The following is a 17,392-nucleotide window of genomic DNA, read 5'->3' as shown; positions in this document are numbered from 1 at the left end:
CCTTCATCAACAGCATCCTCCCAGGGTTCTGTCCGTTCTAAGAAGATGTCTGGTCTTAGGGTGATGATGGCAAGTTGTGATGTAACTATGAGCCTACACATGCCAGTATTTCCCAGTCTTGGGCTTGCTCCAGCTGAACGCTCTTAAAGGTACAGTGTGTAGAATCTTAGGATATCTAATGTTGAAATTGCATGTTGCAGCTGAACATCCCTCCCAGTTCATTGATGTTTTATTTTTTTGTGATTCTGCAATTTTTTGCTAGCTCAGTGCAAGTGCACGACCTATATAGACATTGAAAATTCAACTTAATTTTCCTTCTTTTAATATTTTCACACCATCACCAGAGACATGTATATTCATGAAGTTATTTGCACTTGTGAACGTATAGCAGTGAAAGTTCTGATTGGTTCTCATTTCCACCAGCCTGATCTACACTGAGTTAGAATGATGAGGAATGTGAGCGAGCAGTGGTTGAAACACCATAGCTCTCCCAGGGACCGTATCCGAGTTTATCTATCATCTGCCTTGTCAACACAACACTGCTTAATGGACCGGAGCAGATACACCAGCTGCCCTGTGTAACCTACTCACCTATTCCCCTTGAGACGTCGCAAGCACACACTCACACCACAACCGGGTAGAGACGCACGAGGCTAGCGGAGAAGAAACAGGCCCCAGAGTGATGTGTTCAGCCAGACAGAGGCCCCTCATTGAGAAAAAGACAAATAACAATGCATTATATTCATATTGGAGTGGAGCTCTGAGTCCTCCACTGTGAGTATCACCTTTCAACATTAACCTCGCTGGGATGGGGTAGCTCTATTAATAACAGAATCTCAGTTACCGCAGGATTTCTATCAAAAGAGGGAGGCTTGACTGTGGTTGCCTGTGTCCTGATCTTTCAGTGTATTCCCACAGGTTGCCTGAAAAATATTCCAATGAAATGTGTCTATATTTACAATGTCTGGTGTCTCTGTCACCGTGGAAGAAAGAAGGAAAGGAAGAAACGAAGAGGAAGATAAAGATGTAATATGCTCTGGAAGGAAAGGCAACATAGTTACTTTGTTATTCTGTGTTTGATAAGAAATGCAGAGGAAATTTAAAAAGCCTAAACCACTGCTATCAACCAGCAACCATGCCCACATCCACCTGAAAGGGCTTCCTGCGAGTAATTAATTGTAGTAAATATCTCAGTGTCGTGTTCAGAAAAAATGTTCCGGTGGAGGAAAAGGTTTTCTTTGCTCCCACTGGCAAAAACAACAGCTGTAACTCACCGGCCATGTAGGTTGTAAACTATTTAATATCCAGATGTTATTTCACAGGAGAATCACAAGGAAACCACAAACTTTGATACTTGAATTGATCTCATGTTCTGCTTTCAGCAAACAGGAGAAAGAGAGAGTCCAACCCAAGTCAGGCAAGTATACGCCGAGTCCCTGTGTCATTGCGGTGACTTCATTTAGCAGGAATGGTGCAGAATGAGGTTTATTACTATATTAAGAAACTCTGCAGCAGTAGTTTCTCATCTGGAACAGAAGACACCCCAGGCACACGTTTGTTCATACATTTATTCCTCCCACTAACTTCTATTGAATTAAAGTTGAAATTACTGTTGAAATTCGTCTTGGCAATGTCGACTCCCTCATTGCACAATTTTTGCTCATTAGCTACCTGACCTCATGAGGAACAAGTGCATCGGTACAAAGTCATTGCCACCTCACTTCCTTAAAATGTTCTATTGCATCATGACTGAAATAGTTTCGGTGAGGTTTGATAATCTCATCTCAAAATCCATCTCTTAGCTTTCAATCATATCCATAGATCATATGTTTCATCATTACATTGAGTTGACCAGTGGTCATTCAAATTGTTCATTTTTCTGTAGAAAGACCAACTTTGACACAAAGTTGATAAAGTGCTGACGTTGATGTTGCCGTCAGCTGTGTCGAAAGATGTTTGTTTAATGAGTGAACACCTTTTAATGGCACTTACTATAATACCCAGAGGCATCAACAAGTCCCAACAAACCACAGTGTGAACGCCTCTTCCCAGCACTACTCTCTTAGTAAATATGTCTCTGCTCTGGGTGCAATAAAAGTGTCAATCTAACCTCTCTCTAGAAAAGACCAGAGAATTATTTCTCCTTTTATTTCCAATCACCAACTTTGAGCCTTGCTCACTAAATGGCTTTACTGATCTCTGACATCTGTCAGTCGATCCACCTCTCTGGTGTAGACTGAAATATCTTGAACAACAAGGCTACAGGATGGACTGCTGTGTAATTTCCATTTGGAAGAAGGGTTTGTTGATCCTCTGATTTTCATTTCGTGAGTGGTCCTGAGTGAAATGTCTTGACAACAATTGGATGCACTGTTGTGAAATGACTGATGTCTCCCAATGGATGCTTTGTGATCCCTCAACTTTTCATAAACTACCATCATTAGGACAAAAATATAATGTATTATTCCCATAACTGCTTTTGTGGTGAACCTTTGCCTCCTGTTCATTTCATTCTGTGCATGATTAATCACATCGTGGTTTCACGTTAAGTTTAACTTTAGTGAGCTTTGACCCATAATATTCGCTTTGCTTTTGTGTCATCAGGCCCTTAGTCAGTGGTGTAGCAATGAACTGCAAACTATTGTTAAAAAGTTGGATTTAATGCATGAATCAGATGTAAGTGGCAGAGTTGCCCTCAACACAGAATTCACATCCTGTCTGTTTGAGGTACACAAATGCTCTGTTGCGCTCGCTGTACCCAGTTACCACTGTTGTTCTGATCCGTCTGTTTGAAATGAGTCTTCACTTAAGTGTCAGGCACCACAGGAATGGTAATCGTCTCTTCTTGGTCTTGTTTTCCAGACTAAATACGTGGTCCTGCCTTGTGTCAGTCCTTTAGATATGTAGGAACTCTAGCTAATTGATTTGCTAGTGCAGGAGCATGTTGACAGCGCCAGCTGTTGGCCCTTAACATGACCACACCAAACTCAAGTCTCAACCCAGTCAGCACACCACAGCAATCTGTCTGAGCCATGAAACAACCATGTAACAGAGCAACCTTATAGCTGCATTTATCCTTTAACTCCTTCTTTAGTGTTAACTCATTAACCAGCTGGCTACAGTAGATCTGTGTATAATCTACAGAAAGTAATTTAAGTTCCTCATCTCCACACAGCAGAACCTTCTCATGAAAAGTCTATGAGCAGAACTGCCAAACTAGAGGGCATGAGCCCCAGCTCAGTATGTTTTTATGCAAGACAGACCTCTCCTCCATAAACTTCTCAAAGTTAGTCAGTCAACAAGTCTCAGTTTCCAGGTCTTGACATTATTTTCACATTCCAATCTGGTGAATCATTTGAGTCCTATTCACGAGGCTGTTTATCTGCCCCAACTTTATTTACAAAATGCAAAAACTCTTGACTGAGCGGTCTTCACTTGGATTGATCAAATTAATACATGGCACAATATAGAAAGTTGTTACATGAAAATTTCAGACAAGACCAACATCCTCCTTTTTATATAGAACTTTATTGGGAAGTTTTACACAAGGTTAAAGAATCAATTATAAAAAGCTTTGTTTCACAGTGTTTCGTAGAAAGACATTAAAAATACAAAAAGAGTAAAATACTGTAACTTTTCCAAACAACTCTTACAAAATGTTGTGCAGCTCAGTCACTTTCGTTCAACATGTTGCAACATCTTAGCATGTGAGTAACCATGTGGGACTTTCGCTCATCTGTTTGTATAGTATCTCTGCCAAAAACATATGGGTTCACTCCCTCCCTGTGTGTGAGTGTGTATGTGTGTGTGTGTGTGTGTGTGTGTGTGTGTGTGTGTGTGTGTGTGTGTGTGTGAGAGGTTGAGAGGGAGGGAGGGGGATAGAGAGAGAGAGAGGGAGGGAGGGAGGGAGAGAGAGAGAGACCACAACTCTTGTGGAAGAAGAAAGTTTTTCAGACGGAGGAGTGACCGTTGCCTCATTCTGGCTGAACAGGCTGGATGAGTTTTTCCAAGAAGATCCCAGAGTGATTTTCTAGATCTGTGTGCTGGTTCCAGCTCTCCTCCCTGATCCCCCTCACCATGCCGTCTTGCTGTGAGACACATTAAACACATGTGAGATCTTTAAGAAGCAAATCAACAATCAGATCTGACTGTGAGTCAATGTTAACAATTTACTTTTCCTGCTTTATGAAAAGAATGACAAAGAAATCTGCGGCTGCGATCAAAAAGTGTTTTACGTTTCCTCCCAAACTGTCCTTGGAGTTAATGTTTCAGTTAAAGTTATATTTATGAATAAATAGTAAAAGGTACTAGGAGATAGGATTTCATCTGGTTAAAAATAAAAATTAAATAATGTTAAAAAGAGGATACTAAAAAAGAATTTAATTAAATCTTTCAAAAATGTAGTTAGAAATTGGTCAGGCATAATAATATTTGAGTAAACCAAAATAAGATTAAATAGAAAATAAAATGAAAGAATTTATTAATTGTGTGACAAATTTAAGATTAATTAATTCAGCTTTTGATGAGGTCAGAACTCCTCTATACAGATAGTGGTCATGAACCAGCCTTATTTATTTTACTATATATTATATTTATTTATTTTATTTAGTGAGAAATTAATATTCACTTAATGAACCAATAAACAAATGTAGATTGTTTTGCTGATGAGCTGATGATTCTTAAAATATGCTTTTTAAAGTTCATTATCAATTAACACACTGATTAGTTATTTAACTCTCTGTCATCTGAATGCATTTCTAGCAACGACAGCTTCTTCCCACCGGAAGCTAAACAGCTTGACAGGAGCTGAAAGATTCTTAAACTTAACAACTAACGTACATGCAATTTTTTTTTTTTATGCAATTAAGTTTTTCCTGACTCAGCTGCTTTCAGCCTGAGGATGTTTTGTGAATACGGCTTCTGATTTTTAATAAGAATATTTGATTTTGAAACATTTTCTCATTTCAGATCCATTTTATCACTCATGCAACAGTTGAAGTATCAGCACACAGTGATATAAAATAAAAAAACAAACATGATGAAAACAGTGCATTGCCAGCTGGATGCACATGTACAGGTCTGACAGAGAAATAAATCCCCACAATGACCCAAACAACATGTTCAGTTAGAAGGAGCAGACTTTACATGAAATCTTTGTTCGTCTAACTCCTCCATCTTTAAGGTAGGACATGAAATGAAATTTGCTTTAACAAGAACACACACAAACCTCTTGAGGGTCAGCAAGTACCAGGATGACGTCTCCCTGTTCAAACTGGAGAAGGCCCTCTTCAGATGCTGTGTGGCTCTCTAGTGCCACCCCCTGGGGTAAAATGAAAGGCACATCAATAGGCTTTATTTTAAGTATTACACAGATGTCAGTTATCTTTAAAGGCCAGTTCACCCAAATAATTTGGAGATTTTGATGTTGGAGAATGTCATTCAACCAAATTGAAAAGGAGGTAAATGAAATTTGTGTTTCATGGATTTTAAAATGTATTATTCAAATCCGTCCATACATACACAAAGACTGTCACCTATTCTTCAGTGCACAGTAGTTCCCTTTGCAACTTTTCACAGGGAGGTCTTTTAAATGTTGTGTATTGGCAGAGACGTCAGAGACTGGAATCTCACAACCTTGACAAATGAAATCAAACTGTCTCCATGTCGAGATATCACTGGAGCTAAATGAGAAAATATTTCAGTTTTTGTAATCTGGTGAACCTTTAAATCAAAGCTCAACGGTTGTCCTGGGTGACATTACCCAGAGGGGCTGTGTATCCTTGTAAAAACTCTGGAATGAGACCACGTGAGAAAACAGCAGGCACTACTGTGGAGGATTCACCAGTAGTAGATTTTGCAGTAGTTGGGTACCTTGTACAAGAAGCCAGGTGGACTGTGGAAACTGGAGTCCTCTTTTGATTCAGCTGTCTCCTGGTCGGCTGTTGCTTCTTGTGATTCCTCTGGGTGGTCGGCAGATAGGAGAGGGGGTCTGTCAGTGCAGCGGAACGAGATGCGAGGGGCAGGAACCGGTGCAGGTTTTGGCGTGACCTCCTCTGATGGTGGGTCCAGCATTGTCTCCTGCTCAGGAGTGCGTGGGGCATCGCTGTCTGCAGAATCAGAGGGATTGGACACCTCCTGACTCGCGGCCTCCAACTTTGTGACTCCGACTCCTGAGTCATCGGACTGGTTCCCAGAAAGCTCTTCCTCAGCTTCGGCTTCTGCTTCTGCTTCAGCCACCTCCTGCTCCTCCACCTCCTCCAGGCTTTGACCCCCTGTGCTCCTGTCACTGTTCTCATTGTCACACACTGACTGCCTCTGGGGTGTGTTGGTGCCGCTGGAGCTGAGATCTGAGTCTGACGAGTTGATGTCTTTGGAGGAGACGCTGCTCTCTTCTGGTGGGCTGGTTTCATCGGAGTTGCTTTGGGTCTGTTGAGCAGAGGGGGAAGAGGGCTCCCCGTCTTTTCCGTTTTGGGTGGACGGGTATATGGAGACATGGTCAGCTGGGAACGCAGTATTGCAGGGGATGGGATTGGAGATAACCAGGGATTTCCTCTTCTTTGTTTTGCCTGACGTACTAGTTGAAGAAGAAAAAAGTCTTGTTTTTACTGAATCATTTTGTAAATCTAACAGAAGAGCCATTAAAGAGAGTTGACATCAGTGACTACTAGTACAGGGCCTGTTCTATACCTGTTCTCTTCTCCTGTGTTAAAGCTCCAGAGATACCTCAGAAGGATTCCTGGTCATTAGTGAGTCCTCCTCAAAAAGTTCTACAATATACTGACACTTTGTATTGTTTATGCTGCAGAGTGAAGGTAGGAAACTTCGTGTTCACTTTATCATCAATGATTTTCATCAAATTAAACTAAATGTACCTTATTACTGTTCACGTATGTGGCTTATATATAACTAAGCATCCGACACCATCTTCAGACCCAAGTTCACAACTTTTCTAAATATAAGCTCTATAATGTCCCTCAGCAAAAAAGCAAGTCAGTAACTGTGCCGAGACAATAAGTTGAACTGTTCACGAGATATGCATTCTACATACAGACAGGCATATGTTTTGGGAATTAGTGGGCAGACTAATTCAGTTTGTGTGTTAAACAGTTGCTTAAGACGGCAGCAGCAACACAATTCCTTACCTGTTCAGGCCCTTGATGATGAAAGCTTTCCCTGAGTGTTGAGTCTCCACTTTTTTCATCACATTGTAAAGCTCACGGTTCAGCTGCAAAACCAAAGCACAACAGAAGCACTTCACTTGCAAATTCATCATTAAACCTGATGTAAAACTGATGCAGGGCAAATATCACGTACATCACATCAGCAATATGAGAGTGATGAAACAAAATGATGCTCGTCATCTCTTACCACGCTCATTTCCTTGTAGAAGACGTCTCTCAGGTTTGATATGTTTTGGAAAACTGTCACGTAGCAACCTATACGGCTACAGAGACAAAGCCAGCAGTTCAGTTTATCTACGTGACCTTCCTCAGTAACAGGTTGTGCTTGGACTAACTCCAGTGATAAACCCTTTAATGCACATTTACACTTCAGATTTCTGTTTCTGGCAGGAATACTGTCAGGCATGTTGATATTGTTTTCGCTTGAAAATAATTGATAAAATTCCACACGGTCAGACGTACCTCTGATAGAGAACGGGCAGTTCCTCCCTCAGCTCGTTATTTATCTCTTCAAAGACGCTCTGGGTCTTGTTAAACTCCTCTTCTGCCTGTAACAGAGCATTTGAGAGATGGTTTAAGAAAAAAAACATTAAAAAGGTTCCTTTTTTTTTCAGTGCTGTACCATACAAATACTCCTACCTTTGTTATTTTGGCGTCATCCTTTTTCTTGGCACTCTGCAGCGCCTCCAGGTGGTGACGTGATGAGTCATAGTCCACAAGCTTGCGTCCGCGTTTAGCAACTCGCTCCTGTAAAACAGACGTCGGTCCTACTTTAGTAAAAGCATCATCCTCTACCAGAAAGTGGACGGATCGTTTAAATGTGTCATCAAACGTAAGACAGACTGCCGGAGCTCCTTCAAGCATCACATTACCTTGACCTCAGGGAACTGGCTCGTGTAGTTCTCCATTGTACGGACAATCTGGTCACTCAGTTTCTCTTCATAGTCGTTCCTTAGCAGGTCTTCACTCTAAGAGACACAGCCAGTATCACATCAGTGCAACTTTAACTGGCCTAGCTTTCTAAATGCTGGACAACTTTAACAGAGCAACAAACAATGACAATCACCTCATTCACTCACTTTCACCAACAATATGCAGCAACTGAACTTAGCAGATGGGTCTTTCAAATCCTTCTACCTAAAAATAAATGAATTCCTCAGCCGTAACATTTATTAACTCCAGTGCGGTGGAATAAATACTGTGAATAACTGAAGAGAAATTTCAAAATTCTGTGCCAGTTTATCATTTATCTTGTTGTGATTAACTACAAAATCTGCATTTTTTCCGTATTTTACATATTATTCATGCAGCAGCTTGACCAGAATTTAGCAATTATGATAATACGGCTCAATTTAGGTATAATCAAAGCCTCATTTTGCACCATTTTGCTATGATTCCTGGGCTGTGAGGGACACGTTTACTCGTGTGCAACAGGCTTTGTGATACGACTTCTCTTATCTGATGGGTATGTCAGAGGTGTTGCCAAATCAGCAGCAATGTGTATATACAACCTGCAGTATCAAAAAGGCAGTGCACACAATTATTAAGTTATCTACAAATGCAGTGGCTGCTGCTTGGGTGCCATACGTGTAATGCTTGCGTAACACAACAGGATGTTCAATGCACCAATGTCTGTTTAGATAAAAGTTTTGCTACTTCTTGTTCTGGCTGAATGCAGCCCAGATGGGAGATGGACCACACTAAAAAGTCATAGAACACGAATCACTTTAGGTCGTTCTTATCACACCATAGTATGTTCAAGTGTTTGTGTTTCTGTTATGTTTTGTTTTAATTAGATATTTGCTGCTATAAAAACAAGGTGATTGAAAGTTGAGACTGACTCACAAATGGTTGAGCATGTGTATCATCAAGAGCAAGATATTTCAGCTCCATTTTAGTGCAATTAGGGGAAGTGGTCCATCTTATATACAGTCCATGATCTGGAAACATATCAGTGTGATAAACTAGATCATGGTCAATCAAACCATTTTGGTCAAACCTAATTTCCATAAAAACAAGCATGACCTGCTGAAATGAAAATGATGTTATCAGATTACTTGGGTTTGTTGTCCGTCTCTCAGTGACATATGACATTTGTACATAAACAAACCTCGGTAATGACAGCCAGGTCCTCCACGCCGTTCCAGTCTGACTCATAGATGTCCTGCAACGTCTGGGACAGCCGCTTGGATGTCTCATGCACAGCTGTGGAGAAGAGCAGGAAATTGTGTAAAAATCTCATAACGTACATGGAGCAACTTATCATTTGGCATCAGCAGCACACGGAGCATAGTGGTGGTATTGTGTTTAGAGTTCGTGGCACAGTTACACCCACACTGAGAAGGTCAGAACAACACTGGTTTCCTGAGTGGAGCTAACTATGCAGGAGCAGAGGCTGACAACACCAGAAACACTGGATTGATTCTTGCACATGAATCCTTTATACAATGCTGCGTCTGCTGTTTTTTATTTTGGAAAAAAGCTTCACTGGCATAATTTGCAAAAGTGAAACAAAGGATCCAAGAATGGAAGAATTTCACTTCCCTATTCTTCACTACCCATGCTGAGCAAAGGGTGTGCTCTGATAGCTATGTATTGTGTGAGTGTAAATGATGTGCAAGCTGTGGAAACCCACCTTTCACTGCTGTGTGGTAGGCTTTGACGTCTTTGAACAACCTCATTCCATCGGTCTGAGGACAAAGCAGAAAACCAAAAGAAGTTAAATTGGACCGACTGTTACAGTATCACTATGAGAGATATATGCTGCATATAATCAAGACACCACACAAGAATATCTGACAACACAGTTTGAATAAATTTACAATCAAAACATTTCATGTGGTGATGGCGGTGGTGAAGTGAAAGTCCCGCTGTGTCAGCATGTAGACTTCCTTCCTGTTGCTCCCCGCCAGTTTCCCTGTGCTGTATTTGTTGCCTTAGACACCGAGTGAACCCTGAACAACCTAAAAGTGAAGCTGTAACGTTTACACAGCATACTTTGGCCTCAAGGGAGTGATGGGATCATGATGGAGGTGAAAACATAGTGTATTTGATTAAATTGGCTTTTTTTAAGCTACTATTGAAATTGCACTGCCCTGGAGAAATGCTATTTCATTCGACACTGCACAGTTTGCTGTTTGGTTAGAATAATAATAATTGAATTTATATAGCGCCTTTCACAGGACCCAAGGACACTTTACATATGTTTGTGAGGACAAGACAGAAGAGAAAAGAAAAAAGTAATAATACAAGACAGGATAGAATTTAGCAGCAGGGTGGAGAATGACAATACATTTCTTGAATTGAGTTCTTGAAGTAGAAAAAAGTTATAAAGTCTGTGCACCCATTTTAGAGGGATGTGGATCTAAAGTTTAGTTTAGCACATGAACTATATGGTCGTACGAGAGTAAGGCCACAGCAGCAATATCTGAAGAGTATTACGAGTATTACAGTTAAATGATTGCAGTTTATTGATTTCATTGTAACTTCTAATTTGTAAAAAGAAAGATTTATTTTTGAATGCTTCTTTTTTGTCTTTTCTCATGTTGCTTTTACAATTTGTCATGATGTCTTATATTTTATGTATATTTGCTATACAAACTTTGAATCTTTAAAACTGAGAGTTCATTAAATATAAGTAAATATACTGTGTTTGTGGTCAAGTTAAAGTTTATGTACAGTTAAGAGAGACACAGATCAGTATTTATGCAGATTTGATAAGAAAATGAGAGAGAGTTGCAACTTGTCCTAAGTATTTCCTATTTTCAAGGGTAAGCTGACTGTCTGAACCTGTGGGGGGGAAAACTGAGCAGTAATCCACTAAACTGGAGATTTCTGGTCAGGGGGGGATAAAAATGAGCTGCTTAACAATAAAAAAGCTGGTTTACATGACCTTCATTTGAGCCAGGGAATGTGAATGAATGAATGGCACAGTGCTACCATGCAGAGAAGCCTTCTAATACTGAAGAGGTGAGGCGCTGGTGTACCTGCTGCTTGTTGAGGTTCTGGAAACACAGCTCAAACTGTTCGTCTTTGGTCTCCATGGTTTTGCCCAGTTTCTGAAGGACCTAAGGAGCAGAAAACAGAGACAGTGTCAACATTACAGACAGACATGGGTCACCATCATCAATAGTTACAAGAGCTACTGATTGCTGATTTATTTTGGACCAAACATTTGTGTATTTCACATTTACAGCTGCTGTTGTCATTGACACAAATTAAAATGAAATACACAAAAATGCCCTATGAGCATAAGTCTTGAATGCATCCCCAGAAGAGAATAAAAAAAAACAAAGCAAAGATGACACTGAAACTAACCAGGAGTGAGGATATATCTATGCAGTTTTTCCTGAAGATGGATGTTGTATCTGGTCTCATTTTTATTCAGTCAGTCTAACTTCATATCATCATGGTATTTTTAAATATTCAATTACAGAGGCTCATCTTTCCACAGATACATCAGTCTTTACGTGAGGTTTTGTCCTTATTTCTTCAGTCAGGTACACATTCTTTTTTCTCTCCTGCCATTGCTGTGTAGTGATTCACTAATCAGTCCACATACATTATCAGAAAATACTGATACATCTGCAATAATCTAACGTGTGGGTTCATCTGAACACATCGGCCTGACTGGAGTTTTGGTCTGGCACCGTCAGTCATAACAGACGGATGCAAAATATACAGCACCACATGTTGCTGTGGTCCACACTGGGCTCATCTTTTTATAGTCCACTGCACGCAGCTGTTTGGAAGACTTACTGACACATTTCAAGGACCTTCAGTTTCAAATCTGCAACAAAGGCTCTCAGTGTTATTATGACTATCCTTTCCAGTTTCCATGACATAAATATAGCTATAAAACAATTCTAGAGTCCGCACAATAGGCTTCGATCTTGCAGCCACTCACTGGAGTTGGGGTGGAGCAGAGTGAAACCTAACAACTCACAACCCACACACAGAACGAGAGACAGAGAGAGGAAGTGCAGTCAGGAAGTGGCAGCTTGTGTGGCAGCACACTCAACAACACATATATTTATGCAATAACCCTTCACAACAACAAAACATGTGTACGGTTAGTAAAACACAAGAGACCAGGCCTGGAGGACCACTGAATGGTCTGGATATCAACATGTTGTCTTATGGTGACTATCACAGCTTCTTAATCCCAGTAATTTACTTACTTCTTACTCGCAGGACTAATCCTGTCACCGTGGAAGATTTCATTTTGGAGTTACAACTCTGTCCAACCCTAGATAACGGTAGCATACCCCAGACTGGGAGGGTCACAGTGGCTACACAACTACGTATTTATGAGCAGAACACCCAGTCTGTTAATAAACATGATCTTTTCAGCTGAATAATGGTGAAATCAAAGTAGTTTTACTCTTCTCAAGATGGAGCGTGTGCATGTTTGGAGTCGACAACAAGTCACCCCCTCACCATAACTTGTTCTATATATTATAGATGAGGAAAGGGATGGTTTGCTGTCCTGCAGGGATCCTGATGATCTCATTTAACCACGAGTTAAAGCTGGCTGACAAAACAAGCTCTGGAAACACAACGCATGTAGTTCACAGCGTGCACACTTACATGAAACACAGTGTGACTTCACTAAACTGGTGTCTCACCTTCTCCTGAGCTCGATTCAGAGACTTCTGGACTCGTTTGGCGAGGAATCCAGCTCCCGCCTGGAGGTTCGGGCCCATCTTGTTTTCAGCCATCGTCGCTTCTTCTCCTCGGGGTTCTGACCACCTCCTGCGCGCTCGCTTCCTCCGGAGAAACTGCCTCCTCGCTGCAGCGACGGAGCTTCAGGGCGGAGGAGGTGGAGCAAATGTCAAGACTCACTGAGCCACAGCAGCTGGCAGAGTGAACTCCTTCACTGCGTCGTTATCGCTCCTGTCCACACTTGTTGGAAGGGTGGGTTGTTGGTACGTGTCCAGATCCTTTGCGCAAACACTGTGGCCACTGTAGCCGGGGTGGGGGGGGGGGTGATTCAACCACACTCACCTGGAAACCACGTGTGCAGGTTAAAAGTCCCTAATGACGCCTACCTGAATCACCCACGTGACGTCAGCAGGGAGAGAGACGCTGCCATTTCTCTTATTTGAGTTGGGTATGGCACATGAGAAGCCATGTGGTGTTGCAACTGGTGTTAATCGGTTTATAGCCTTAAAGGGATAATTCACCGGAAAATGAAATGAACTCTTTATCTACTCAGCAGTATGTTGATGGAGGGGTGGGTGAAGTGTTTGAGTCCACAAAACACTTTAGGAGCTTCAGGGGTAAAACAGTGTTGCAGCCAAATCCAATCCAATTGGAGTAACTGGTGACTTCTTCTTCAAACAGAAAAAACAGCCTCCACCACTCATTGTATACCACCATATTATATTATATTATAAAACCTTGCTGCTACCTCATACATTTGCACTAAAAAACTGTCATTTTTATTTATTGTCTACTTTAGTTAGGATACATCTGTCTTCATTTGTTGTGCCTGTGCACTTTACTGTTATTTTGTTAGGAAATGTCTTGTCTTGTCTTCACCGTGGGATAGTTAGGAACGCAATTTCAATTCCTTTGTATGTCTGGTATGTGTGAAGAAATTGACAATAAATTTGACTTTGACCCATGCGTGAACGAGGCTCCAGAGGAGGATAACAGAGGACATTTAGGCTAAAGTCCTGGTGTAAATGACGCCATTTCAAGTCAAATATGAATGTTGGGGCTTACGGACACTTGGATGACACCACACGAGCAGTATGGAGGCATGTGATGTTTTTTCAGTTGTTTTATTACGTCTGAGGTTAAGTCACTAATGTCTTTAATTATATTGCCTTTGGCTGCAGCACTGTTTACCCCTGAAAGTGTTTTGCTGACTCAAATACTTCAAACTGCATAGTGGTGACTCACTGACTTTCTGGTTTGGTACCTTGCAAATAGAGGGGCGGTATTTAATTTCCTCTAAACCTAGAGCGGCAGAAGTGCATGCACTGGTCCTGTTGGTAAGTAGATGATGAATGAATTTTCATTTTTGGGTGAACTATCCTTTTGAATCATATGTTTCTCCCCTGGAACACTGACATATTAAAAGATTGCCTCATCCTCTCTCTGACGAGTTGTTTGCTGAGTTGGTCACTGTTGACACATCTGCTTCTCACAATAATGAAATGACTAATAGTTCCACCCCAAGGTTTACCCTTCATATCTCATTTGACTGACTATTCACTATTCACGGCTACACTGAATGAACCTGGGATCATTCCGTCCCCAACCTCCTGACACAGCTTAATTGTTAAAAATCTTTTTTTTTGTAGATATGGTCAAAACTCATGAAAATTAACCTGAGGCTTATAATTTTACTGACAACTAAATTAAACAAATGTGAAACACAATGTGAAAAAAAATGTATTGGCCAATATCTACTGTGAGTCAGATTAAGTAGAGTCATAGCTAATATATGTGCTTCTCTCCTCCTCTGTTTGTAATACTTCTCTGACTATTGTTCTAACTAAATACGCTCTATGTACACACACATACACACACACACACAGAACAGTGTCTCTGTGACTTCAGAGGACATTACATGGACTTACAATGATGTCCTGGAGACTTACTCCAAGGATAACCATAGTTACTACTTGCCTAACCTTAACCTAACCTTAACCTAAACCTAACCTTGAAACATTCATACATAAAACATTCTTCTTCCTTAAAATGTCAAATGTAATGTTTTACATTACCATTGCTTTCTGTCCCCATATGGAAGAGAAGCCCCATAATGTGACTGTGTTAACAGCTGGACACACACATGAGTTTGAACAGCTATCCTCATTAAGTTTGGTCTCATCAGTACTGAGCTTTGGTCCCGATGATGTATGCTGACCCTGATAATGTCAGTTTTTATTCTGGGAAAGATCCTAAAGAGGTTACAAAAGCAAGTGCCCTTGTGGAAAATATAATGTTCAAATTATTAGGCTGCTATAACCAAGACTTTTTACAAAAACATTGAATCAAATGTGTATCTCTGCACTTTGCAGAATGGGGGTGGTATGAGGCAGTAGTTAGCCTCATATCAAGAAGGGTTTGAACTTGACGTTGTAACCTCTCTGTGTCTCTGGAAGTCAGAGTACCCAGAGAAAACCCACAAGGACATGCAGCTTATAACTGGAGTCTCTAAAGTGACCGTAGGTTTGTTTGTCTCTATGTCAGCTCTGTGATACACTGGTGACCTGTCCAGAGTCTACCCCACCTCTCACCCAATTGTTATTTACCCAGCAATGGAGTTAATAACAACTGAAAAACAACAAACAATATTTCACTCAATTTGATTATCTGATAGACATCGACTGCAATAAAAAAACCTCCCCCCATATTCTATGTAGCCCAGCATTGTAAATTCAAACATAAGTCAAAATGGTCAGACAGAAGAGGACCTGGGGACATTACATATATTTAAATTTCTATTTCAGAAACAAGATTGAGGGTGTGATTAAAAAGCAATGAGTAAGTCTACATGAAAGAGGTTAGCTAGTGAAGCTAGTGAGCATTACAAATCGAGATATTACAGGGGTGGAGGTAACACAGCTAACAGAAAGAGATTATTGATCCTCAGGAAACAAGAAATGTAACTCCAGATAAATGCTAATGTTGCTCTGTACATCTGCTGGATGTCTTTAATAAGCAATATGTTTGTTCACAGGTTCATTGATTCGACTATACCAAAGAAACAAAATGAGTTACTGTAGGATTAAATGTGAAAAATAAAAAAATACTGGTTTTGTTGGTGGTCAGTGATAATGCTTTCAGGGAGTAGGGTGGTACTGGTGCTTCTAAACTCCTGGCTATGGCACTGCATATGTTAAAGAAATAACTTATAACTAATAATCTAAAGAAACAGATAATACCAAGAGCTACAGATTAGTTCAAAAGCTGCTGAGATTGTTTTAGTTAGATTTTCTGAAAGGGGCAGTCCACCTTTTTCATACATAAAGATCAGTGTATTTGTCACAAGGACATGTGAAACTCACAGTCCAAAATATCTGCTGTGGTTTAGAAAGGGGTTATCTAAAATCTGAATGATAATGATATCAGGGTCATCTCGGTTTGGACCTAAGACATCAGATTTTTTTAACAGAGAGTCTGAGTACAGATGCTTTAGAACCACAATATGAGAACTGTTGGAACCAGTGATTTTAGAGACACATATCAGGGTCTAAAAGTCAGGATCACTCTGCCTCGCCTGTTTTCATCTGCCTTGAATCCCTGAACTTTAGGAAAGTACAATGCTAATTCTACTTGAACAGAAAAATACAATACAGTTTTTTTGAGTTTTTTCCCATGGTCCATGTCCATGGTGTTTGTAGTTTTTTTTCTCACTCACCTCTGGACAATACAAACATATTCCTATACAGTTTACTACTGTCACTATATATTTGCAACCTTGACTGTCACACTGCATATTTGAATGTATATCATTTTTAGTATTGTATTTTATTTTTTTATATTACACTCTTTCTAATTTGTTTTCTTTAAATTTGATTATTTCACCAATTACTGCTGCGCTGACCTGCTTCTTGTCTTCCAACACTTTGTATTGTTGACCCTGTGTTAACTTGTACATGACAAATAAAACTCTTATATATAGAATATAACCTTGAAGTGTAGATAGAAATAGAATCTCTTTATATACACTCTATGAATAGAATGCACCTGTTACTTGTCACAGACTACTTCCACCAGCAGGCGGCGCTAAATTACTATGTATTTGCGTATGGACTTGATGGACTCAAATCAAATCGAGATGACAAAATATAAATCTGAAACTCTAAACTGACACATGGTCATCCAGTGACTTTGCCTTGTGTTGCAAACATATAACCTTCGCAAATTAATGTTACTCTTCGTTTCACTTCACTTAATGACAGATGAATGTGAATATTTAGGGGTGATGACATAAATAATTTTATTTATTGTATTTATTTTTCAACAACCTTTATTATAGGCATTAAACAGAAAGATAAATGGGCATACACTGTCACATGTAAATTATATATCGAGGAAGTCTAACAGAATAAAGATCAACAATGAATACATAAATGAAAACAACAACAAAGAAGGAAAGGAAATACAAATTAAGAAGGGGACGCGAGAGTTTGACACTTTAATGGTTAAAAACATTGATGTTTTAATGGACTTTTACTTTTGTGCTTTTA

The 17,392-nt window shown here is 40.1% G+C and overlaps 1 protein-coding gene across 1 annotated transcript; it reads right to left on the bottom strand.

Moving 5' to 3' along the window:
- Positions 1-3,508: 3,508 nt before the first annotated feature.
- Positions 3,509-13,179, bottom strand: bin2b (bridging integrator 2b). The gene is made up of 12 exons (XM_020087121.2): positions 12,809-13,179; positions 11,168-11,248; positions 9,817-9,871; positions 9,292-9,386; positions 8,054-8,149; positions 7,821-7,928; positions 7,644-7,729; positions 7,369-7,444; positions 7,143-7,225; positions 5,872-6,574; positions 5,228-5,320; positions 3,509-4,088 (listed from the first exon to the last, which is right to left on the bottom strand). Exons 1-12 carry the CDS (start codon positions 12,899-12,901, stop codon positions 3,975-3,977), a joined length of 1,683 nt encoding a protein of 560 aa, XP_019942680.2. The 5' UTR covers positions 12,902-13,179; the 3' UTR covers positions 3,509-3,974.
- Positions 13,180-17,392: the final 4,213 nt, after the last annotated feature.

This window comes from Paralichthys olivaceus, chromosome 2 (assembly GCF_024713975.1).
Source record: "Paralichthys olivaceus isolate ysfri-2021 chromosome 2, ASM2471397v2, whole genome shotgun sequence".
NCBI lineage: Eukaryota > Metazoa > Chordata > Actinopteri > Pleuronectiformes > Paralichthyidae > Paralichthys > Paralichthys olivaceus.
This window is presented reverse-complemented; position numbering and strand designations above follow the sequence as displayed.

What these genes read in the sequence shown, in the direction of transcription:
- bin2b (XM_020087121.2), bottom strand. Translation starts at nt 12,901, where the DNA reads ATGGCTGAAAACAAGATGGGCCCGAACCTCCAGGCGGGAGCTGGATTC. An exon ending in ATGACGCCAAAATAACAAAG is followed by an intron (nt 7,730 to 7,820) that starts GTAGGAGTATTT and finishes GCTCTGTTACAG; the next exon opens with GCAGAAGAGGAGTTTAACAA. An exon ending in ATCATCAAGGGCCTGAACAG is followed by an intron (nt 6,575 to 7,142) that starts GTAAGGAATTGT and finishes TTCTTCAACTAG; the next exon opens with TACGTCAGGCAAAACAAAGA.